The sequence below is a fragment of the Tamandua tetradactyla genome, chromosome 1 (assembly GCF_023851605.1).
Source record: "Tamandua tetradactyla isolate mTamTet1 chromosome 1, mTamTet1.pri, whole genome shotgun sequence".
NCBI classification, from domain to species: domain Eukaryota; kingdom Metazoa; phylum Chordata; class Mammalia; order Pilosa; family Myrmecophagidae; genus Tamandua; species Tamandua tetradactyla.
In genome coordinates, this window is record NC_135327.1 from 23,117,026 (window position 1) to 23,143,214 (window position 26,189).

Consider the following 26,189-nt stretch of genomic DNA (forward strand, 5'->3'; position numbering starts at 1 on the left):
GGTTCAAGGAATTAAATAACTTCTCTAGGGATCCCTAGCTCGTAAGTAGAGGAAACAGGACTCCATCCTAACAATGTTCAGAAAGCGGGCGAAGGGGCCAGGCGTTATCAGAATCCTCGACGAACGCCGGGGCTCAGCGCCCCAGTCCGAGGTCTGAGACCCGAGCTCCGAGAGCCTGAGAACAGGAAGCCCCGCCCCGTCCCTCGCTCCACCCCCTGCCCCGTCCTGCCCGTTCTCTGCCCGCCCCTCGCCCCTCCCCTGTCCTGTCCTGTCCTCCGCCCGCCCCGCCCCTCACCCCGCCCCTGTCCTGTCTGTTTCCTGCTTGCCCCGCCCCCACCCTGTCCTGTCCTCTGCCCGCCACGCCCCCGTCCTGTCTCTTGCCTGTCCCCACCCCCGCCCAGTCTTGTCTTCTGCCCGCCCCTCCCTCGCCCCGCCCCCGTCCTTTCTTCTGCCTGTCGGGCCCCTCGCCCCGCCCCCTGCTCCGCCCCTCTCCCCGCCCCCGTCCTGTCTTGTCTTCAGACTGTCGGGCCCCCGCCCCGCCCCCCGCCCTGTCCTGTCCTCTGTTCGCCCCGCCCCTCGCCGGCTGCTCACTCGCCGACGCCCAGCAGCACGCTGAGGGGAACGCCCCGCACCTGACGCGCGGACCCGACGACTCCACCTCGCGGCGGCTGCTCGGACGCACCTTTCCTCAGATCGGGCGGTGAAAGTAGAGCGCAGTTCGAGCGGGTGGGTGATGGAGACCCCTGCCACCCGCACGTCTGCACGGTCTTCTCACGGCTCCCTTAGCCTGCCGCACCAAGCCCTGAGGGCCTCGCGGGAGAAACAGTCGTCGCCGCCACCTGGAGCCCTTCCTGAGCCAGGGGCGATGGGGCCTCCTTGCTCCCACGCGGGGGTGGGAGGAAACGGGCGCTTGCGGTCATCCCTGTGGCCCCAGTTTCCTTTCCCGAGGACCCGGCCTGGAACTCGGAGCAGCAGTCTGTGGAGGGAGCCCCGGGCGTCTCTGTCCTTGACGCCCCTCTGGCTTTCTCCACTCGCTGTTTCCTCTCCCGGAGCACCCCTCGCCTGTTTACTTTCTTCCCCCCGCGCTCTGCAACCACTTCGCCCACCATCGTCCCCCTTCCTTTCCTGGGCCCCTTTTCCCCGAATTGGCCTGTTCCCTGTTCCTAGTGCAGTGTATCATCTGTAGCTTTTCTTTGCATGAAGTAAATTCAATCTGGAAATAACCTCCCAGAACTTTGGGGGGGGGGGTTGTTTTGTTTTTTAATTTGAATTTTTATTTTGATAAGACGTACTCCAGAAATCAGTGCCTCATGGATATTAAAGCAAAGAGGTTTTTTTTTGTTTTGTTTAGTCGTTCATGTTTGAATATATTAATAACCACACACCTGGAAGCAATTCAAAAAGATACATTGGAATTTATTTCAAGATCCCCGAACGCACTGAGGAAGAAAGTGGAACCAAAGCAAGGCGCAGGCCATCAACATTAAATCTCTAGATGTCACCTTGGGGAACGTGGTTTTGGTAGATAAAAACCTTTAGTTGGCGCCTAGTGATCTGATACTTGGAGTGGAAGTAGGCATTGATCAAAGTTCACCTAAGTTTTTCGCTTTGTAGCTGATTTTGTTTATGTGTTCATTTATGGCTTAATTTTCTCCTTTATCAAATAAGTAGAAAAGAAGCAAAAAGCTTCCATTACTCATGCGTAAAGAATCTTCTCTAAAAATCAAGCAAAGTACCTCCCTTCTTATTTTGGCATAATGATAGCACCGTAGGCTGTTACCCAGAGTAGTAATATTTGTGGAAATGTGCATTCTTTGTCATTTTTTCAAGTGAAGTTTTTCTTTTGCGATTCTTATTTCAAAACCTTTTGACACTCATTTTCTTCCTTACCTTTATCTGATTCTTTTCCTATGATACCTTGTTTTCTTCATTTTTTTTCATTTTATAATCATTTGGCATTCCATTATTTTAAAAAGTTAATATATTGTTGAGTAAATCAAAGTGTCTAGAAGAGAACAAAGGAATTAAACACCTGGATGTAAATCAATGACCCAACACTTCTTGCATTCTAAAATTTTAGCAAAAAGGTGACTTACGGTCACTTTTCTTAATTGATTTACCTTTTCTTCTTCTATTGTCTCTTCCCTGTTTCCATTTCCTGGTTTTTCCAGCCTTACTCTTTTATTTTATTTGACCATGCTTTTAAGAAAGGATGTGAGTAAAATGTAGGGAGATCATCAATCAGGATAGTTAAGCCAGGTGGTGTTCACAATCTAATAGAACTCTGTAATTAGTTTATAATTTATAGTCTAAATAAGTTTTTATTTACAGGGAAATAATTTGAATCATAATACATTGCTTTAGAAGATTACTCTATAGAAGTAATTAAAAGTATTTTTGTTTGCTGTAAAATAGCAATGAAAGGTTTTTGTTTTCAAATTTTAAATATCTTTTAATATTCTCTCTAGTTCCTTACACACAACTAAGGAATACAGGCAACATGTTCTATACACATGTGCTTATGAGTAAACGAGGACCATTGGCCAAAATATGGCTTGCAGCTCACTGGGAGAAGAAACTTACAAAGGCCCATGTATTTGAATGTAACCTAGAGATAACCATTGAAAAAATTATTTCACCGAAGGTAGGTTACTGATTAAAATGACAGATTGCATTTGGCATGAATTTAATCCTCACAAAGAATTAAAATACATCTCTATTATGAAGTCTATGTCCAAGGAAGTTTTACTTCTCAAATGGTCTCCTCTTTTAATTCTGTAGCACTTACTGTCTAAACATAAATACATATTTGCTTCTGTTGGTAGTTAATTATTTCCTATGTTTATCATAAATTGAACCTCAAGTATAAAGCTATGTTATATATATATATATAAATTCTATCTTATTCCCTAGCAAAATAGTATATATATATAGTAGATACATAATGAGTGTTTCTTAGAAAAATAATTAATTAATGGGGAGGGTAAAAATATAGATGATTGAGTATGATCAAAATATATGTGAAATCACTTCATATTCCGTTCATTTAAAAACATTATAAAACTATTATTAGAAATTACATCATGATTTTAAAAACGATGCCATAATTTGATAGGTTAAATTTTCTAAGAGAAGGATGAAATAGAATTGAAAACCTACTGTGTCAGCACTGGACCAGACTTTGGGTTCATTAGCTTATTTAATCCTCACAGCGGCCCTCTGAGTTGGGCTGCTTTTAGCCACAGTAAAGTATTAGTCAAGAGCATGACCTTTTGAGTTTGTCAAATTTTAATTTTAATTTCAGCTCCATCACTTAATAATTGTGTTCCTTTGAGCATGTTACTTAACACATCTAAATATCAGGTTTTTTTCCTTCTTAAGGTAGAGGTGGTCGTCAAAATTAAATAAATTAATGTATGAATGGCCTTTAAGGATTATGCCTGGCTCAAAATAAATAGTTAATAAAATGTAGCCATTCTTAATAACTGAAGTTCAGGAAGGTTGACTCAGCAGCTGAACCAAGACATGAACTCAAGTCTGCCCAATGCCAGAGCTTATATTCTTCTTATAATAATGATAGTAATAAACGTCACTTAAATCCCACATTAGATTATCTCCATTGAATAAGAAAAAGGCTATAAATAATTTTAGAAGAAAAGGTAAAAGTAAAGTGATTCATTTTAAATAAGGACAAGATGCTGTTTTAAAGAGAAAAAATTGTTATGAACAGTAATTTTCAAAGAACAGGATTTATGAACCTAATTTTTAATATTCTAATACTTTAAAAATTATTGAAAGGTGAAAATTGCACTTCGAACTTCAGGACACCTTCTTTTGGGAGTTGTTCGAATCTATAATAGGAAAGCAAAATATCTTTTGGCAGATTGCAGTGAAGCATTTCTTAAAATGAAGATGACTTTTCGCCCAGGTATTCATGCATACTGATTTGTCTCACTCTTTTTTGGCTTCTTTTGCAGTTTTATTTTGTGTCTGCTCTCTTAATTGTTGGCATTCTATAATTACTAGTGAGTTTAGTGAAAGTGAACTTCTGTTTGATTGAACCTGAGTTTCAATGGTTAAGGACAAATTGTATTCTTTCCTTGTTCTTTTCCTGTATTTGCATGAAATAATTATGCTTTCTAAACCTTGTGAAGTCCCTGCATATTTATATAAAAAACATACTTAAAACCACTACACTTGTAGAAGCTCCGATACTCAGTTTTTAATGGTTCACTTGGTTTGCCATTACTGTTTTTGTCTTTATAAGAGAAATTAGAAATAGTGTGATTGACAAAACCTATATATTATGTCATTGTTTTCAGAATTGTCAAGTTTCTAAGTAGCATATTACTTATGAAATATTATAAAAAATCCCTAGGCATTCCAGAGTGCTAGAGTTTTAAGTTTGTCATAAATATAATCCCTGCAAAAGTTTAATTTACATAGCATGTGTTCCACTTCAAGATGTTCATCATTTTCCAGTTTGTATTATGGTTATTTAGGTATAGTCCTTCCTCTCATTTGTCTGCAAGCTCCTTGAAGTCAGAGTCTTTGTCATGTTTATTTTCTGAATCTCTTATAGTACTTATCTCAGTGCCTTGCACATACTATTCCCTCAATTTTTGTTGAATTGGTATTGACTTGTGTTTTTTATTATTATTTAAAATACTTGTAGACTTTCTGAGGTAGACTTATCTCTTATCAAGTATGATTCATTTGTTCATTTATTTTTATTCATTACTTCATTTTCATATTCCACAAATATTTATTGATCCCATACTTTGTGCCAAACACTATGTTAGGCTCTGGGATATGAGAACAAACAGGACAAATAAGTTCTCTTTCAGTCTTGTGAGGGACTTGGATCATTAAAAAAAAATTAATTATTAAAATAATTATAGATTGTGTTTGCTCTATGAAGAAATAAACACAGCACTATAAAAAAATAACAGAGATAATCACTTTAGTTAGCTAGTTGGGAAAAGCCTTTCTGAGGGGATAGAATTTAAACTCATGCTTGAAGTATGAGAAGTACCCTGCCATGCAAAAAGTCCCTGAAGAAATAGCTTCTGGGCAGAGGAAACTGCCAGAGCCAAGGTTTTGAGGTTGAAGAGCGCTAGCTTTGTTTAGGAAACAAAAAGGTCCAGTGTGGTTGGAGTACAACTAGTGAGGGGGAGAGTGTCACTAGATGATACCAGGTAGGTAGAGGCCTCAGTTAGAAATTTCGATTTTTATTTAAATGCACTGGAGAAGTCACTGAACCATTTTAAACATGGGACTGATCCTGATTTACTCTTTTTGAATATCACTTTGGCTGCTTTGTTGAGAATGGTTGGACTGCAGAAGGGCAAGAATAGATAGAGGGAGGCCAGATAGGAGGCTAACAGTTGTCCAGTGAGAGGTTTAGTTGGGAACTGCTTACATAACATCACTGCTTATTAAGTGCGGTTTTTTATTTCTTTCAGGACTGGTGGACCTTCCAAAAGAGAACTTTGAAGCTTCTTACAATGCTATCACATTGCCAGAAGAATTTCATGATTTTGATACCCAGAATGTGAAGTAAATTATTTTCCTTCAATCTTGATTCTCTCGATATTTTATTGTTTTCATATTCAGATTACATAAAGGCAAATGAAAGTAGTTAACTACCAAACAAGCATACATGTAGTTGATAAAGACTTAAATTTAGTGTGAAATTCCAAAGTTTAACACCAAAAATGTATTACTATACCTACTGAATGTTTGCAATATCAACAGTATATTCATCCATTCATTCAATTAATATTTATTTGGTGCCTCCCATATGCGAGGGGCTAAGGTAATAGCAGCAACGATAAAGCACAGCTCCTGGTCTTATCGATCTTACATTCTAGTTGTAAACAGGTGAATGTACCTGGATGTGATCAGCATTATGAAGAAAAATAGAAATGGGGTAAGAAGGAACAAGGTGATAGGAAATGCTACTTTATATAACATGGTCAGGAAAGGCTTTTCTGATAAAGTGAGAACAAAAACCCGAAGGAAGTGAAAGAGCAAATCATTCAGATATATGGAGAAGAACATTCCAAGTAGAGTAAGTAGAAAGGCCTTAAGGAAGAGCCTGTGGACATTTTCAGGAAACAGCAAGGATGCAGGTGAAACAAGTGGAATGAGTGAGGGGCTAGGAGATGAAGTCATATAGGTAGTGGGGCATGCAGATGATGCAGAGTGTTGTGGGCGACGATAAGGATTTATATTCAGATCAAGAGCATAAGGTGGGTGGTGGCTTTGAACAGAGGAGGAACAGGACCACACTTGATTTCACCATGCTTCCTCTAGCTACTGTAAGGGGACAAGGGAGGAAGCAGAGAGCCTGTGAGGAGACTATTGCAGCAAGAAGCCCACGTGAGAGATGACTGTGATCAGTCTTCAATCTTCATCTTAGCAAAGTGTTACAGTCAAATTAAGGGAATGTTTTGAAGGTAGAGCCAATGGATTTATTGATGGATTGGATATGGCTCAGAGAAAGAAGTGAAGGGTGACTGATTTTTGTCATGAGAATGGAGTTACTACTTAATGAGATTAGGATAACCAGGGAATGATAAATTTAAAAGTATGGGGTAGGGAGAAGGGGTTAGGGGCAAGATGTAGAAAGTAACTTAGGTTTTAGACGTAAGTTTTTAGATGACTGAGACGGGAAGATGTAGGTAGGCACTTTGGATATCTTCTGAATTTCAAGAGGTAGGGCTGGACTAGATATATAAATTTGGGAGTGGTGAGTATATAGATGGAATTTCAAGCATGTACCATAAGAGATCTCCAAGGGAGTTCCTATAGATTTTTTTTTCTTTTAATGAGATCTGAGGACTGAGTATTGGGTCATTCCCAATCGTTAATAGTCTGAGAGATGAAATAAAGAAGATGGAAAAGAAGCAGCCGGTGAGGTAGGAGAAAATTCAAGAGTGGTACCCCAGAGTTCATGAGGAAGGGAGTGAACATGTCAAATGCTTTTGGTTAGGAGAAGTGAGATAAGAATTGAATTGACCATTGGATTTGGCAACCTGGAGATCACTGACACATATTCATGTAAAATAAGTTGGTGTTTTATAAATAATACTATTGAGAAAGTTAAAATATCCTTATTTTTAGAATAAAATCTATTTTTGTTTTAGTTTTTTTCAGTATACTGCACAATCATTGTGTTCCATTTACATATTTTCTTCAATCTTATATTTCTTTGTAGTACTATTGATGTTTCAGAACACTTTACTCAGAACCAAAGCAGACCAGAAGAGATCACACTTAGAGAAGATTATGGCAATGATTTACTTTTCCAAGCTGGGAGCTTTGGTGAGAATATTTGAAAAGTTAAAATTACAAGTCATAATCAGTTATTGCATTTTTACATGGAAATTATGCCAGTAGAAATAGCTATTTTTATACCAATAGAAATATCTTTAGAATGAATCTTTTGATGTCTAAATAGAATCTCCAGTAAGTTTGTCCTTGCCTTTTCTAGTATAGATGACAACATCAAAACTCAATCTTAGGCTATACTTCCTTTCTCAGTATACAACCATTTATTGAGTACCTACTACATGTGAGGTGCTATCATAAACACAGGTGGTATAAGGTTTAAACAAGCAGTTCCAGCACTCAGGCAAGGAGAGAGATAGACATGGAAATAAAGTTACTAGAGTTAATGTATATACAATCATGTATGCTACCTACAGTGCCTTCAAAATGTATTTCCTCCAGTGTATGTATATATTTCCTACAGTGACATCAACTGTAAAATATCAGCTTTTAAAACAGCTTAGAAGTGAGGAAGAAAAATAGTACCATACATAAATGTACACATTGATTGTGAAACAGATACTATTTTTAAAATGTTAAAATCTGTGTGGGCAAGGTGAGTGTATTTTAGAGTTAAAGTTCTATGGTGTAATTCAACTATGTAGTATTTGTTTTTCTCTGTTCTTGAGATTTTAGGATCACTTTCAAGTATATTTTCTGTCAGCTTCATATTAGTGCTGTGTTTTGTTTGTTTTTTTAATAATCCAAAATGTCTGTTAAGTCTTTTTATTTCCCAAGCCTTCAATGTAGTTCACCAATAGTTCATGCTAGAGGACTATAACACCTGTTTGTACATATTCCTCTAGTCTCTTTCTACATTTTATACATCTCTGCAAGAGCAATTGTCCTTAAATTCCATTTTTTTCTTATCACATTCCTCTGCTTAAATACCTAGGATCCCTATGATTTACTGTATCAAATACGCCATCCTGCCTCTCCTTAAGGTCGTCTACCAATTTGTCACCTTATGTATTCCAGCAACTTCGTTTATTTTACTCTTAATATAGATGTTGGCCCCAGTCAAGCAAATTCTCTTACTAACCAGCCAATACAGTTTATTCTCAGTACTGTGTCTTTTTTCATAATTCAAAAAGATGGGAAGAACATGTTCTTAGGAATCTGACAAACTTAGATTTGAACCTTGGTTTTCTCCTTTGATTTGCTGTGTGATATTGGGCAAATTATCTAATCTCTTTGAGACTTATTGCCCTCTCTGTAAAATTGGGATGCTACTAGCAACATGACAGGGGTAGTTCCATTATTCCCTCTTTCAATCCACTCCAACAATATGAAATTTTTCTCTTCTTCAAATACTAGCTCAAACCTAATGTCTTCTAAGAAATTTTAAATATTAATCAATTCTGTTCTGGATTACAATATAAAATTTAAGGTGTGATTATTTCTTTTGTTTCTTTTTTGTAATCTTTGATCTTACATCAAAATATAGTATCTGTTCATAAATGTTATTATCTGATTGACCTAGGCTGATTTTTCCTTTGGAAACTATCAAGTGGCAACTAGATGGTATGAATGTATTCTTAGTGCTTTTTGAAAAAGTCACTCAATCTTTTCAATTGAGCAAGTCTTTGGTCCAATGTGATGAAGTTTGCCCTTTTCAACTCTTCCTCTCTAGAAGACTTTAAAATATGAGTGATTTCTCATGTTTTTCATTACTGATTAATACTTACATGGGTTGTAGAGGGAGAGAAGAGAAGAGCAATTTGTGACCTCTGGGGTTTCTAGACCCAGAAACTTAAGCCCAGGTGAAGGAAAGAACATGCAAGAGCTGACAGCCAAGTTGGAAACAGATCAATTTGAAATAGAAATTCATTTTATATGCTGCTGTCAGTGTTTTTAAGAGTTCATTCTCATAAGTCTCCATTTTGCAAAATGTTTCCACCAGTCAAAAAACACTGATACTATCATTATCTCTACTTCCTTGGTCCCCTGGAACTGTCAGTATAATGTAGTTGCTATCAAAATATAGGCTTTGGAGTCAGATAGAGCTGGGTTCAGATCCTGGCTCTGTCATTTATTAGGGATGTGACTGTGTGTTACATAATCTTTCTGTGGATTGTTTCCTCATCTGTACAATGAAGATTATAATAGTATCTTCTGTATAATATTGTGTGCATTATAAGCACTGAATTAATGTTAATTGACTGGGTTTGTCTTTTTCACTGCTCTGTCTCCCAGACTAAGCGTATTACCCAATACCGAGTTACTCAATTTTTATTGAATGAATATTATAAGATAAATATTTAATCTTTTATCTGCCTGTCCACTTCCTAAGGAGGCTGATATGCTCCTTATTTTCCTAACCTCCATTATGGATAAATAACACAAGAGACATGACATAATCTTTGGTCACACAAAACTTAACTTACCTAAAGTAAAGGAAATTCTTCCACCTGCCATAGCATTTCTACTTTCTAGAAAATTAGTAAACTTTATCATAAAGACAAAACTCTACCACAATATTTTAGCAGTTTTCTCTTTTTGTATTGGAAAGAGCCAGTCTCCACTGATGAACTGAGTAAATGTGGTGGAATGATTCAAATAAGTTTTCCAGCTCTCATTTTCCTCATTTGTAAAATGAGGTGGGGTGGGGAGGTTATACCAGATGATATCTGAATTTCCTTCTGACCGTACCAGTCTATGTTTCTATGGTTAACTCAGTATTAATGATATTGATATGCATTTATTTAGGGGAGGAACCTGAAATTCTCAGAAGACATAGCTTCTTTGATGACAACATATTACTGAATTCCAGTGGGCTTTTAGTTGAATATAGTTCTGGAAGCCTCATTGGAGAAAAATCTCTATTCTGTGACAGTGGAGATGGATTTGGAGATGAAGGAGCTGCGGGAGAAATGATTGGTATGGCATGTAGCCCATAGAAATTGTGTATTTATTTCAATCTAATTACTACACTGTATAAGTAGATTTATCAGATCAAACTAAAATTTCACATGTTCCTGTATCATGTAGATCAACATATTTTTAACCAAGTTTTCAAAACCTATGGTTATATTTAAACATTTAGGTTAAGCCAAAATATATAGCTGTCTGTTTATATACCTTTTCTATACAGATTTTGAATTACTGCTTCCTTTTATTTTATTTTTACAAATTCTTAATTTTTGAAGAGGCTGTATTAGGGTTAGTATACTCCTTAGAAAATATACTATGCCATATGCTGGAAAACATTGTTTTTTCTAACAAATTGTGAAACAACTATTCTAAAGAATCTGTCCAGCATTTGTAATATTATAAAATAATTAGAGATAGTGTTAATGAAAACAAGGAAATACACATATTTTAAAGATATTAGACTGTTTACATCAAATCTTTTTTTTTAATTCTCTAGTTCACGTTAAAAGTCTGGTTACACAAAATTTCTGAAACTTGAGTATTAGTTAAAAAACAGTGACTTTGCCTTAGTTCTCTACCAAGGGAGTTTGAAATTATAGGCACTAAAACATCTTATTAGAACACTTTTACTTCTTAATTTGAAATTTAACCATGGCTTTATCGAAGGCAACTGTCTGTTTATTGGTTTAGTTTATATTTACTGAAATTAAACATTTGAAAATGAATTTAATAAAGGAAAGGAGATTGAATATCCAAAATTCTTTGTTATCCAACATGAAATATGGTATCCTATGTAGCAAAATCTAATCAAGTGAGCTTCATCTATTTTTGTATCCTTCACAGTGCTTTGCACACAATAATGTCAATAAATGATTAGTTGAGCAAATGAGATTCAACTCTACAAGGCAAATTTATTTATTTTGTTTTTCAAGACAATCTGTTACAAGATGACCAGAATATCCTGTTAGAAGACATACATTTGGACAGAAAAATTTCCTTGCCTCCTGAGCCTCCCAGTACTATAGCGGGTATGTTGAAATTATGCTTTGTATAGAAAGTGAACAGATATTAATATTGAAATTAAGCCTCAGAACTTCGAATTTATTTAGTAGCATAGTATAGTAAAAGAGAATAAACAAACTCTCTTAGTCCAACTCTAGACAATATAGAGTAGGATGTTGAATTCTAAGGAACGATATTTAACTTAGAACTGGGTTCATTTGGAATGAGAGCACATTTAAATACTCTGCCAAAATACTGTGCTTTTGAATCACTAAAAATAATATATACTACACAGCAAAAACAAGAAAGAAAAGAAAACATTATTAAATAGTATGGTTTGACAATTTATACACTATTTGGGGGAAATTACAAATGTGTGGATATTTTTCTTACCTGAACTTCATGCAAAAGTACCTCAGATGATTTGAAGTCTTTTACTAGTCTGATTTTTCTTAGGAATTAAAAATACAATTAGCCCCATTTGGGGTCTTTATTCTTTTTGATGTTGCATTTGCTTTCTAACACGATGGTAGAAACTGAAAATGTATAGAGTTTGGCAATCAAAAATTAGTTATGGCTGTTTATGGGTCAGCTAATGAAATGATTTAACAGAATACGCTTTTTTGGTAGTAGACATATAGTCAGATTTATGTCAGGCATTTATTTTGGTTGCTACATCTGTTTTCACTTTCTCTATGACCATAGCCCAACCTTAAATGTCTCATGTACAAAAAGGGATGATGGTATTTGACTGTTCTGAAAACTGTGGATCCCAGACCACATAGTCTCTGAACCTTTTCAACTCTATTAAAATGTATGATTCTAAGAATTCAGATTTGGCTTCAGTTGCAATATAAATCTTCAATTAGCTTTATCTCTCACTTTAATTCTCATGTATTCTTCTATCTTGCAACTTAACCTTAATTTTTTTTGTAATTACTTTTATGGTAATGTTAATTAGTAGAGGCATATAATCCAGAATGTATATGTCTACCTGAAAATGAGAAAATGGAAGAAACAATATTATTATCAAATGAAGAGGATGGATTTACTCTTGACCCAATTGATTCTTCAGGTCAGAGTCATTCATGTTTTTACTTTTATTTTATCTTATCTATTGTGAGATTTGACTAATACAATATTATAGAAGATGATCAACTAGTAATAATATTTGCAATACTAAAAGATAAGAGTGTGAAAGAAATTTGATATGATCTTTACATCGTATTCAGTCCTGGTCAAATCACATGTCTGATTTGGTTTGGGAACTTGGAAAATTTGAGATTGAATTCAATTCAAGTAGGTATTGAGTTATTACTCTGTGTTGGTCACAGAAATGAATGGGGTATGGTTCCTGCTTACAATCTGACAAGGAAGATCAATAAATATGCAAATAAATATAATACAAGGCAGAATAAAAGTATCAGAAGAGAGGCACTATGACTTCTGGAGGTTTGGTCAAAGGGAATATGACATTTGTTTGGGAGACCAGAGAAGGCTTTGGAAGAAATTAACATTTGTTTTCAATTTTATAAAGGTAGAAAGTATTTTAATGGCTGAACTTTATGGGAAGGCATTCTAGGAGAAAAAAAATACTCTGATCAAAGATGGAAAATAAGTTGATTTTGATTAGCATATAGGTAAATAAAGGTAATAGTTGAAAAGGCTATATATTAGATTGAGGCCAGAGCTTGAAGGAACATGAATTCTGAGCTTAGTTAGTAGAAAGCCATTGCATTTTTTAAAATTAATTTTTTAATTTTTAAAAAATATAACAACAAACACAAACATTCTTAACATATGATCATTCCGTTCTACGTATGTAATCAGCAATTCACAATATCATCACATAGTTGCATATCATCATGATCATTTCTTAGAACATTTGCATCAATTCAGAAAAAGAAATAAAAAGAAAACAGAAAAAAGTCAATACATACCATACCCCTTACCCCTCCCTTTCATTGATCCCTAGCATTTCAATCTACTAAATTTATTTTAACATTTGTTCCCCCTATTGTTTATTTTTATTCCGTATGTTTACCATTGCATTTTTAAAGTAAAGAAATGCTTTAGGAAAACAAATTTGTTCACAATATAAAATGATGAATTGTAAGAACATTCCTCAAGAGTATAGTATAAATGTAGTGGTTAAGAATATCAGGCCTTAAAATCATACTGCTTAGGTTTCAATCCTTGCTTTGCGTCTTACTAGCTTTGGTACCTTATGGAATTTACTTATCTTCTCCCCACCTCAGTTTTCTTATCTGTAAAAACTGAGGGCTATAACAGTACTTAACACATAGGGTTATTGTAATGATGGAATGATGTAATCCGGGTGAAGTGCTTAGACCAGTACCTGACACATAAGTGCTAAATGTTAGCTATTATTGTCATTTTTATTGAATTATGAAGATAGTTCAGACTGCATAAGAAGAGCATCTAAGAGTAGAAAGAGAAACTGAGGAAATACCTACACATAGAAGGCAGGAATAGGAAGAAGTACCAATAAAAGGATGCTTGGAAAGATAGCGAAAGAACTAAAGCTATGGGGGAAAAAAGTTTTGAGGATAGAAAGTGGTTAGTATTGTTAGATGCCTCAAAAGAGTGAGAGCCAAGAGCAGGTCACTGGCATTAGTAATTAGAAGGTCACTGACATCTAACCAAGTTGTTTCAGCAAAGTAATAGCGTTAGAATTCACATTGTAAGGGTCTGGTTTAGTTGGTGAAAGCTGCCAGAATGCGATATACCAGAAATGGATTGGCGTTTTTTTTTTTTTGGCATGGGCAGTCTCCAGGAATCAAACCCGGGTCTCTAGCATGGCAGGCGAAAATTCTGCCACTGAGCCACCGTTGCACCACCCTGGATTGTTTTTTATAAAGGAGATTTATTAAGTTACAAGTTTACAGTTCTAAGGCCTAAAAATGTTCAAACTAAGGCATCCATAGAAAAATACCTAGACTCTGAAGAAAGGCCAATGTCTTTGGCCTTTCACATGGGAAAGCATGTGGCTGGCATCTTCTGGTCCTTGTTCTCATTCCATTGCCTTTAGGTTCTGATTCCAGTGGCTTTCTCTTTAGGCATCTGTGCATCCTGACTCAGCTGCTCTGGGTTACATCTCTTAGCTTAGCGGCTCTCATGGAAAGGCACATGGTGACATCTGCTGGACTCTAGTTCCTGTCTAGTTTCTGTCGGCTCTCTCAGCCCCTGTGTCTCCTGGGACTACTATATTTCTAAACATTTGCATCTAAGCTTTCTCCTAAATGTTTCCCTGTCTGCTCTTTTAAGGACTCCAGTAAACTCATTAAGAGCTCCCTTGAATGGGCTGAGCCACGTCTCCATCTAATCAAAAGGTCCCACCCACAGTTGGGTGTGTCACATCTCTGTGGAAACAAACTAATCTAAAGGTCTTATCTTAAATATTGAATCAGGATTAGGACAAGGCTTTTCTGGGGTAACAACAATTTCAAACCAGCAGAGGGTCCAAGGAGTGAATCAGTGGAGAGCAAGTGGAGACAGTCTGTGTAGATTGGTGTATATTTATAAAGGGATGGAAAGTGTCATTTGTAAGAAATTAGTGCATTAGCATTGCTATCCTGCAGCAGAGAGCTGAGGAGAAGGGTACGAGAGGAAGAAGGTAGTCTAATCACTAAGTACAGGAGGCGATATCCTACTTCTTTAATTCCTAAATGCATGTTTTTTTTCACATTTTTTTCTGATCAATGAATTTAATATACTATTCTCCCCCTTCCAACAAAACCTGTTAAGTTCGTGGGTGTCTTGTATTTATTCATTCAAAAATATTTATTTCTGTTTATAAACTTAGACATGCAAGGAATATTTTAATTTGTATGTCCTATTTGCAGTGGATAGGGGCTGGCAGGAAATTCAATCTGCATAGGTATCTACGCTGGCCCTGTAGTACTAAAGTTTAGGGGAGGGGTGTTTGAAGGTACAAGGGGACCTCTCATCATAAGCCATGCCATTTTGGAGTGCCCTCTGTCCTGGACTATAGAGCCTCTGGGATCATCACACAGCCAGTCTCTCTGGGAGCTGTCATGCTCACAAAATTTTGTTGAAGTACATCAGCAAATAGGTCTTGTTCCTTCTGGCTCCTCTGATCTAAGATCTCCAACCATCCTGGGAAATCTAACTCTCTTTCCCCTTTTGCCGCTTTTACCAAAGAAAAGCTTGGCTTTAAACAGCTTTTCCTTGTTGCCTGGTAAAATTCCCTGAAATGACAAAATCTTATTGACTATCCAGCTACCTGCTTGGAATTTGGGTATGATTTCAGTGTGGGATGGGAAAAATTACTGGATAAGAAAAGATAAATGTTTCAGAAAGTTATCCTGTTACATAGGCTACTTATATTTTAGGACACTTCCAAATTGGGTGACTTCTCTTTCTATATAATCTCTGCTTCACATTTTCTCAGATGCCCAATTAGCAGGTCAACAAATCCCTCCCAAGCATCTTAGAGCAACTAAATATATCAGCTAGCGGATGCTCAGGCACTCTAGCTGTACAAAACCCTTATAAAGCATAATTTCAGAAGAGGAACCATTTGTTTTCCAGTGCAAATCTGTAGGGTATATTGTGGTAGACATTTCTTTAATATGTAGTGTCTAGAATATCATTCTTTTTTTTTTTGCTTCACTGATGAATTTTATCAAGTATGTAAAGAAAAAAATAACACCAGTTTTATACAACTATTCCAAAAATTTAGGAGGGAGGAATATTTCCCAGCTCATAGAATACCATTCTTAAAAGCTGTATGACTGATCGCATTTGTGTCTATTTATTATACTTAGATATTGCTGAGAAAAGGAAAGGTAAAAGGAGGAAATTGCTTATAGATCCAGTCAAGGAGATCAGTAGCAAAACTATGCATAAACAACTTACTTGCTTTACCGACACACTCATGGTTTTGGAACTTGCACCTCCTACCCAAAGATTGATGATGTGGAAGAAGAGAGGAGGAGTGGATACACTTCTGTCAACTGCTGCCCAGAGTTTGATTCATGCTGAACTAAAAATGGTAATAGTCTCCTTCCTTTCACATGGTTACAATATTTGGTCATAAATAAATAAATGCATGTTAATATACATATATATACAACAGAATTTAAACCTGTGATTATATACCTTCTCACTTTTTTAAAAATTAATTTGCTGGGTATATGTACATGAATTATTGTTTTTATTTTTTAGCATATGTGTTTTATTGAATTGCTTTACATGTACAAAAGCAAGAAACAAATATGTATGTTTTTACAGTTGTTTACAAAATGTTTTATGACCTCTGGCTTTAAACTTGGAAGAAAATTGATACAGAAGGAGTCGCTAAGGGAAGAAGTAGGAACCCAAAACATAGTAGGTGAGACTTCCTAATATTTTTTATGTTCAGGGGAATGTTGTGGAGACAGAAATTTCTTTTTAACATCTCAAAATGAAAATGGGATTCAATTCCATATTCTCAAATATAAGCACTATATCTAGAAGAATATTTTAAACTTAAAAGAAATGGCTCCATCAACATTGTATATTTCTGCTTTTAGGTTTAATTTTTGTCCTAGAGAATTCATTTAAAAGATAAAATATACTTACTGTGTGAACCATTCTTTTTTAAATATTTGATAATTGTAGGTTTACAGAAAAATCATGCAGAAAATACAGAGTTCCCATAAACCCCCCTCACAGACAGTTTCCCTATTTTTAACACTTTGCATTAGTGTGATATCTTTGTAAAATTGATGAAAGAATGTTATTATAACTGTGTGATTAACTATAGTCCTTAGTTTACACTTGGGTCCACTGTTTGTGTTATGCAGTCTTATGGTTTTTAAACATTTTTTGTTCTGGTAATATATGTACAGCCTTACATTTCCCCCCTTTGAACCACGATTGAATGTGTAATTCATTGGTGATCATTAGATTCACAATGTTGTGCTACCATCATAACTATCCACTACTAAAACTTTTCTGTCACCCCAACCAGAAACCCTATACCAATTAGGCATTAACTCCCCAATCCCTAGCCCCACCCCAACCCCTGATCATCTTTTTTCTAGTTTCTGACCCAGTGAATTTTCTTTGTCTGATTACTCCGTATCAGTGAACTCATACAGTATTTGTCCTTTTGTGTCTGGCTTATTTCACTTAACATGATTGTCTTCAAGGTTCATCAGTGTTGTCCTATATATCAGAACTTCATCCCTTTTTATGGCTGATAAACATTCCATTGTATGTATATACCACATTTTGTTTATCCCTTCATCGGTTGTGGACACTTTGATTGCTTGAATCTTTTGTGAATAATGCTACTACTAATATCAGTGGCCAAATATCTGTTCAAGTCCCCGTTTTCAATTCTGAGGATCCACCCAACTGTTTTCCACAGTGGCTGTGCCATTTAACATTCCTTCTAACAGTGAATGAGTGTTCTTATTTCTCCACATCTTTAACACTTGATATTTTCAATAGTATCCATTTTAGTGGATGAAATGGTATCCCATTGTGGTTTTGATTTGCATTTCCTTAATGCCTAATGAAGTTCAGCATCTTTTCATGTGTTTTTTTAGCCATTTGTAAGTCTTCTTTGGAGAAATGTCTATTCAAGTCTCTTATCCATTTTTTAATTGGGTTGTCTATTATTGTTGAGTTGTAGTATTTCTTTATATATTCTGGATAGTAAACCCTTATTAGATGTGTGGTTTCCAAATATTTTCTCCTATTCTATAGGTTATCTTTTTACTTTCATGATGAAGTCCTTTGGATGCACAAATTTTGATGAAGTCCCAGTTATCTGTTTCACTTTTGTTGCTTGTACTTTCAGTGTAAAGTCTAAGAAGTCATTCCCTAATACAAGGTCCTGAAGATGCTTCCCTGTGTTTTCTTCTGGGAATATTATAGGTTTGGTTTTTGTCTTTAGATCTTTGAAACATTTTGAGTTAGTTTTTATATATGGTTTGATGTAAGGGTTAACTTTCATTCTTTTACTTGTGAATATCCAGTTTTCCAAGTACCATTTGTTGAAAATAATTTGTGAAAAATCATTTGGCCAGATAAACTTTCTGTATATAAATGCTATTCTCTAACAAGATCCACACTGATTTCTTAGCTCTCATATGAGCAGTTCAGTCCAATGCATAATGTCATATTGCAAATCTTTGAAGGCTACTGATAGTTATTACTAGGACTCTTCCATGGGCTAGCTGAAAAGAATAACTTATTTCATGAGCAGTCATCCTCTCTGTACCATGGAAATCCCTCTTTAATTTGTAGCTTTAGTCACTACCTCCAAAACCTGCCACTATTTATGACTCTGAATTTTACTCTGATAGTCAACAGGAAGCATTTACTTGGGTTACCTGATGGAAAAGAACTCTACAGCTTGAAGCAATTCATTTGCTCCATTTTGATATTACCCATCTCAATTTTCCTGCTTACTTATCTGGTGAGGGACAGGGTTGGGTAAGGTGGGCGTGATGGTGGTAGATAGCCATGCAGTCATAATGAATGGAACAATATTATTTAAATGGGAACTCTGTACTTTCTGCATAATTTTTCTGTAAATTTACAACTTCTGTATTACAAAAAAAATGGAATGAAAAAATCTATTAACCAGGAGATATAAGGGTTCTTTTCTCAATTCTCAATTCAATTCCATGGGTTTATGTGTCTGTCCTTGTGCCAGTACTATGCTATTTTGATTACTATGGCTTTATAATAAGTTTAAAAATCAAGAATGTGAGTCTTCCACATTCTTCTTTTTCAAGATGTTTTTGGCTGTTTGGGAACCCCTTACTCTTCCATGTGGATTTGATGATTGTCTTTTCCATTTCTGCAAAAAAAAAAAAAAGCTGTTGGAGTTTTGATTGGTATTGTATTGAATCTGTAAATTGCTTTGGGTAGAATTGACATCTTAGTGCTATTTAGTACACTAATCCATGAACATGGAATATCTTTTCAACTATTTAGGTTTTTGATTTTTTAGCAATGCTTTTTTAGTTTTGTGTGTCTAAGTTCCTTACATACTTGGTTAAATTTATTCCTAGATACTTGATTCATTTAATTGCTATTGTAAATGGATTTTTTTCTTGATTTCTTCTTCATATTTTTCATTGCTCGTGTATAGAAACAATACTAATTTTTGCATGTTGATCTTGTACCCCATCTCTTTGCTGAATTCATATATTAGTTCTAATAGCTTTGTCATGGATTTTCCAGGATTTTATACACATAGGGCCACGTCATCTGCAAATAGGGGAAGGTTTACTTTTTCTTTTCCAATTCCTTTTTAATTTCTTTTTCCTGCCTAATTACTCTGGCTAGAACTTTCTGTTCAATATTAAATAACAGTGGTGACAGTGGACATCCTTGTCCTGTTCTTAATCTTAGAGGGAAAGCTTTCAGTCTTTTACCATTGAGTATGATATTAGCTGCGGGCTTTTCATATATGCTCTTTTATCATGTTGAGAATATTTCCTTCTATTCCTCATTTTCTACATGCTTTTATCAAGAAGGATTGCTGGATTTTGCCAAATGCCTTTTCTGCATCAATTGAGATGATTCTGTGTTTTTTTTTTCCTTCATCTTATTAATGTGGCATATCACATTAACAGATTTTCTTATGTTGAAACACCCTTGCATACCTGGGAAAAATCCTACTTGATCGTGGTGTTGGATTCAGTTTGCTAGTATTTTGTTAAGGATTTTTGCATCTGTATTCATATGGGATTTTGGTCTGTAATTTTCTTTTCTTGTGGCATCTTTATCTGGCTTTGGTATTGGGGTGACATTGGCCATGTAGCGTCAGGAAGCGTTCTCTCCTCTTTGATATTTTGTACAAGTTTGGGCAGGATTAGTGTTCAATTCTTCTTGGAATATTTGGTAAAATTAATCTGTGAAGACATCTGGCTCTGGCTTTCTTTTGTTTGCAGGTTTTTAATTACAGATTTAGTCTCTTGCTATTGGTTTGTTGAGATCTATTTCTTTTTGTGTCCGTGTAGGTAGTGTGTATGTTTCTAGAAATTTGTCCATTTCACTTAGGTTATCTAATTTGTTGGCATACAGTTGTTTATAATATCCTCTGTTTTAGTTTACTAGCTGCCAGAATGCAATATAACAGAAACAGAATGGCTTTTAAAAAGGGGAATTTAATCAGTTGCTAGTTTATAGTTATAAGGCCGAGAAAATGTCCCAATTAAAACAAGTCTATAGAAATGTCCAATCTAAGGCATCCAGAGAAAGATACATTGGTTCAAGAAGGCCAATGAAGTTCAGGGTTTCTCTCTCAAATGAGAAGGCACATGGCAAGCAGTCAGGGTTTCTCTCTCATCTGGAATGGCACATGGTGAACATGGCGTCATCTGCTAGGTTTCTCTCCTGGCTTCCTGTTTCATGAAACTCCCCAGGAGGCGTTTTCCTTCTGCATCTCCAAAGGTCACTGGTTGGTGGACTCTCTGCTTCTCATGGCTATGTCATTCTTCTCTGCTCTTTCTGAATCTCTCCCATTCTCCAAAATGTTTCCTCTTTTATATGATTCCAGTAAACTAATCAAGACCCACCTGAATGGGTGGAGACACATCTCCACCTAATCCAGTTTAACAACCACTCTTGATTGAGTCATATCTCCAGGGATATGATCTAATTACAGTTTCAAACATACAGTACTGAATAGGGATTAGAAGAAATGGCTGCCTTTACAAAATGGGATTAGGATTAAAACATGGCTTTTCTAGGGTACATAAATCATTTCAAACCAGCCATCCTCTTATAATCTTTTTTATTTGAAATTGGTAGTCTCCCCTTTCATTTCTGATTTTAATTATTTGCATCCTTTCTCTTTTTTTCCTTTGTCATTTTAGGTAAAAGTTTGCTAATTTTATTGATCTTTTTAAGAAACTATCTTTTAGTTTTGTTGATTCTATTACTTTATTTGTTCTCTATTTCAGCTATCTCTGCTCTAATTTTGTTATTTCCTTCCTTCTGATCACTTTGCATTTAGTTTGCCCTTCTTTTTCTAGATCCTCCAATTGTGAGGTTATGTCTGTGATTTGAAGTCTTTCTTCCTTTTTAATGTAAGCATTTACAGGTATAAATTCCCCCCTCAGTACTGCCTTTCCTGCATCCCATTAGTTTTGGTATTGTTTTGGTTTGCTAAAGATGCCGGAATACAAAATACCAGAAATGGAACAGCTTTTATAAAGGGGATTTATTAAAATTGCAGTTTTACAGTTCTAAGGTCTTAAAAATGTCTAAGGCATCCATAGAAAGATCCCTTTACTCAAGAAAGGCAGTTGTCTGTCATATGGGAAGGCCCATGGCTGGCATCTGCTGATCCTTATTCCTGGTTCCATTGTTCCCAGTTTCTGATGCCAGTGGTTTCCTCTCTAAGTGTCTGTGGTCCTTTACTTAGCTCCTCTGGGCACAACACCGGGTCTGGTTTGCTTAACATTTAATGGGAAGGCACATGGTGACATCTGCTGGGCTCTATATCTCCAAATGTCCATGTCTAGGTTTCTCTCTCTCTGTCGGCACTCCAAGCATCTCCAAATGTCTGTCTCTGTCAGCTCTGAGCTTTCTCCAAAATGTTTCCTCTTTTAAAGGACTCCAGTAAACTAATCCAGACCCACCTTGAATGGGTGGAGTCACATCTCCATCTAATCAAAAGGCCACACCCACAGTTGGGTGTGTCAAATCTCTGTGGAAACAATCCAACCAAAGTTTTCCACCCTACAATATTGTATCAGGATTAAAGGACATGGCTTTTCTTGGGTACACAACACTTTCAAACCAGCACAGGTATGTTGTGTTTTCATTTTCATTTGCCTCAAGTTATTTCCTAATTTCCCTCATGATTTCATCTTTGACCTTTTGGCTATTTAAGAGTGTGCTGTTTAATTTCCACCTATTGTGAATTTTTTAGTTCTCCCTCTGTTATTAGTTTCTAGCTTCATTCTGTTGTGATCAGAGAAAATACATTGCATGGTATCGTAATTTTTTTAATTTATTGAGACTTGTTTTATGACCTAATATGTAGTCTGTCCTGGAGAATGATCCTGTGTCCTAGACAAGAAAGTGTGTTCTGCTGCTGTTGGGTGAAGAGTACTACAGTTGTCTCTCAGTTCCAGTTGATTTATAGTATCATTCAAGTCTTTTGTTTCCTTACTGATCTTCTATCTAGGTGTGCTATCCATTATTGAAAGTGGTGCATTGAAATCTCCTACCATTAATGTGGAATTTCTGTCTTCAATTCTATTTGCTTCATATATTTGGGGGCTCTGCTGTTAGGTGTATGTATATTTATAATTATTGTTGAATTTACCCCTTTATCAGTATATAGTACCCTCTCTGCCCCTCATAACAGTTTTTCTTTAAAGTCTATTCTTCTGATACTACTATAGCTACCTTAACTTTCTTTTGTTTATTTTGGATGGTATATATTTTTCCATCCTTTCACTTTTTACCTACTTGTGTATTTGAATTTAAGATGAGTCTCTTTAAAAAGCATATAATTGGGTCATGCTTTTTATCCTTTATGCCAACCTTTTTCCTTTTGACTGAGGAGTTTAATGCAGGACTTTCTTCTGTCATTTTTCTATTTGGTCTTTGTCAGTCTTATACTTGTTTTGTGCCTCAATTCTTCCATTAATGCCTACTTTCACACTTATTTTTTTTTGTTTTATATCATTCTGAGTCCCTTCTTATTTATTTCTGTATATATTTTTCATATATTTTCTTTGGGGTTACCATGGATTTAAAATTTAACATCTTAAATCTATAACAATCATTTTTTTACTTGATACCAACTTAACTTCAATAGCAGACACATACACTATCCTTATATTCTTCCATCCCCGTCCCTTTTTGTGTGTTTTTTTTACATTTTATATTCAAAACCACAGGTTTATCATTACTTTTATGCATTTGCATTTTAGAACTTATAAGCAGTAAAAATAGGAGTTAAATACAAAAAAAAAAAATACAATAGTACTGACATTTACAATGAATGGTTTACCAGAAGTCTTTATTTCTTTTTGTTGCTTTGAACCACCATCTACATTCCTTTCCTTTCAGTCTTTAGCATTGTTTGTAGGGTAGGTTTTGTGATGATGAGCTTCCTCAGTTTTTGTTTATCTGGGCGTTTTAGTTCCCTAGACTGCTTAAAGCAGAAATTGTAAAATGAGTTGGCTTAATGGGTATTTATTAGCTTACTGTTAGAACTTGGGAAAATGTCCAAATCAAGACACAAGCAAGTGCTTTCTTTATCCAGTATATGGACAGATGAGTGAAAAATAAGGACCAGAAATTAAATAAATAATAGGGAGGGATAAGGGGTTAAAAAAAATGGGTAGATTACAATACTAGTGGTAATGAGAGGAAGGGGTAAGGGGTATGGAATGCATGAGTCTTTCTTTTGTCTTTTTATTTCTTTTCCTGGAGTGATGCAGATGTTCATGATGATGAATGCACAACTATGTGATGATATTATGAGCCATTGATGATATACTTTGGAAGGACTGTATGATATATGAAGATATCTCAATAAAAGTTAAAATTTTTTTTAAAAGGCACCATGAAGGCAATGCTTTCTTCCTGAAGACCAGCTGCCAGTGATCCTTGGCCCCTCTGCCATACTGCAAGGCACATGGCAGAGTCTGTTGGTCTTTCCTTCCCTTCTCTTCTAGGTTTTGCTGCTTACAGTTTCTTGCTTCTGTCACTTTTTCTCTTTCTCTTTCTGTATTTGTTCATATATAAAGGACTCCAGTATTAACAGAATTAAGACCCATCCTGACTGAAGTGAATGACACCTTAAATGAAGTAGCCCCATGAAAAAATCCTACTTAAAATGGGTTTAGACCCACAGCAATGATTTAAAAAGATGTTTTTTTTTCTGGGGTATATACAGTTCCAGACTACCACACTCCATCCTATGGCCCTGAAAAGATATTCTCTTTCCATATGCAAAGTGCATTCATTCCATTATCCCAAAAGCCTTAAGTCATTTGAATAACAATACTAAATAAAAAGTCTCATCAAAATCAGTTATAGGTTTGAGAATACAGCACAATTCTCCTCCATCAGTGGACTTGTGAAACCTAGAGAACAAGTTACCTGCTTCCATTATACAAATGAGGAGTAGGCATAGGATAAACATTCCCATTCCCATAAGGAGATAATAGAAGGGAAACAGGAGTCATGGGTCCCAAACAGTTCTGAAACTATGCAGGACATACTCCATTAGATTTCAAGGTCTGAAAGTCACCTAGAGAACAATGTTTTGTCCTCTGGGTCTGATGGAGCAGCAGCCCGATCCCTTTCAAGTGCTTGCATGGTAGCCGTGATCCCCACAGTCCCCAGGGAATATGCTTCCCCCTCTCTGAAGATTGGGGCAGTAGCACTGTTTCTGAACAGTGAGGCAGAAGGCCCACCTCTCTACAAGCCCTGGGGCAGACTCATCCTTTTCACACACATGGGTTCTCTCTCTTGGCCTGAGAAGATGTCTTCAGTCTAGACCTCAGCTCCCATGGTTCTGCCTTTTAAATCATTTTTTCCTTCAATTTGTCCCTTTTCTGTCCCTTTTAGTCTAGCTAACAGTGGTTCTATTCATACAACTCTCACAAAAAACTTAGTGGTTTTGCATATAGTGCAAAGGTCCAAACCATCAAACTGTAGAACTTTGCACAGATCCTTTCTGGATAACTGCACCTCCAATCCTGACTTGCACTCAAATGACTGACTGGATCCATGTTCAGTTAAACCTTCACAAGGCCTCATCAGAAGTACCCTTACCATCCAAATCTCTACCAACCCTCTCATCAAAGCAATCTAAGCCTTTTCTATCATATAGCTCACAGTTCTTCCAGCCTCTACCCATTACCCAACTTAAGAGCTATTTCCACATTTTGGGTATTTGCAATAGTAGCATCACACTCTCAATACCAAAATCTGTTTTAGTGTGCTAGGCTTTTTAAAGCAGATGCCATAAATTAAATTGTCTTAAGCAATGGGAATTTTAACTTAGAGCCCAGGAAAAAGTCCAAATCAAGATGATGGCTTTTTCCTGAAGACTGGCTTCTGGCAATCTTTGATTCCTCTGCCACATGGCAACGCACATGGCTGTGTCTGCTGATCTCTCCCTTCTCTTCTGGGTTTTGTTGCTTTCAACTTCTTGCTACTGCGGCTTTCTCTCTCTCTCTCTCTCTCTTTCTCTCTGTTTTCACTCCATTTGTAAAGGACTCCAGTAATAATAGAATTAAGACCCATCCTGAATGAGGTGGGTCACACCTTAACTGAAGTAGCCTCATTAAAAGATCTTACATACAATAGGTTTACACTCACAGGAAATAGGAACGTGTTTCTGAGGCACATACAGTTCCAAACCAACACACTGGAATTGTCTTAATCTCTCCTTCATTTTTGAAATATAGTTTTATCAGATATAAAATTCTTGGTTGGCATTTGCTTTCTTTCAGCACTTCAAATGTTTCGTCTTATTGCCTTCTTGCCTCCATGGTTTCTGCTGAGAAATTGGAACTTAATCTATTGGGAGTCCCTTGTTTGTAACATGTTGCTTTTTTCCTGCAGCTTTCAGAACTCTCTCTTTGTCCTTGGCATTTGACAGTTTGACAGCTATGTATCTATTCATGGGTCTCTTAGAATCTTATCCAATTTGGGATTCATTGGGCTTCTAGAAAGTGCATAGTCATATCTTTCATTAAATCTGAGAAGTTTTCTGCTATTGTTTCTTTGAATATTTCTTCTGCCTCTTTCTCTCTTTCTTCTCCATCTGGGACTTTAATATTGGTATGTTTGATGGTGTCCCACAGGTTTCTTAGGCTCTGTTTGCCTTTTTTTTTTAATTCTTGTTTTTCTTTCTGCTTCTCAGCCTGAATCATTTCAATTGCCTTGTCTTAGAGGTCACTCATTCTTCTGCCAGCTCCAATCTGCTGTTGAAACCCTCTAGAGAACTC

The 26,189-nt window shown here is 36.3% G+C and overlaps 1 protein-coding gene across 3 annotated transcripts in view; it reads left to right on the plus strand.

The window, feature by feature from the left end:
• Window positions 1-605: 605 nt before the first annotated feature.
• The window catches only part of RAD21L1 (RAD21 cohesin complex component like 1), a 36,790-nt gene continuing 11,206 nt past the window's right edge, over window positions 606-26,189 (plus strand). For 2 of the 3 annotated variants that reach the window (XM_077160138.1, XM_077160147.1), the window contains exons 1-10: window positions 606-726; window positions 2,469-2,644; window positions 3,799-3,928; window positions 5,466-5,559; window positions 7,223-7,329; window positions 10,045-10,215; window positions 11,142-11,237; window positions 12,173-12,286; window positions 16,023-16,249; window positions 16,489-16,588. In XM_077160138.1, the coding sequence (XP_077016253.1) occupies window positions 2,501-2,644; window positions 3,799-3,928; window positions 5,466-5,559; window positions 7,223-7,329; window positions 10,045-10,215; window positions 11,142-11,237; window positions 12,173-12,286; window positions 16,023-16,249; window positions 16,489-16,588 (1,183 nt within the window). In that variant the 5' untranslated portion in view covers window positions 606-726; window positions 2,469-2,500. The remainder of the gene's footprint in view (window positions 727-2,468; window positions 2,645-3,798; window positions 3,929-5,465; window positions 5,560-7,222; window positions 7,330-10,044; window positions 10,216-11,141; window positions 11,238-12,172; window positions 12,287-16,022; window positions 16,250-16,488; window positions 16,589-26,189) is intronic. The other variant, XM_077160158.1, reaches the window with a different exon arrangement.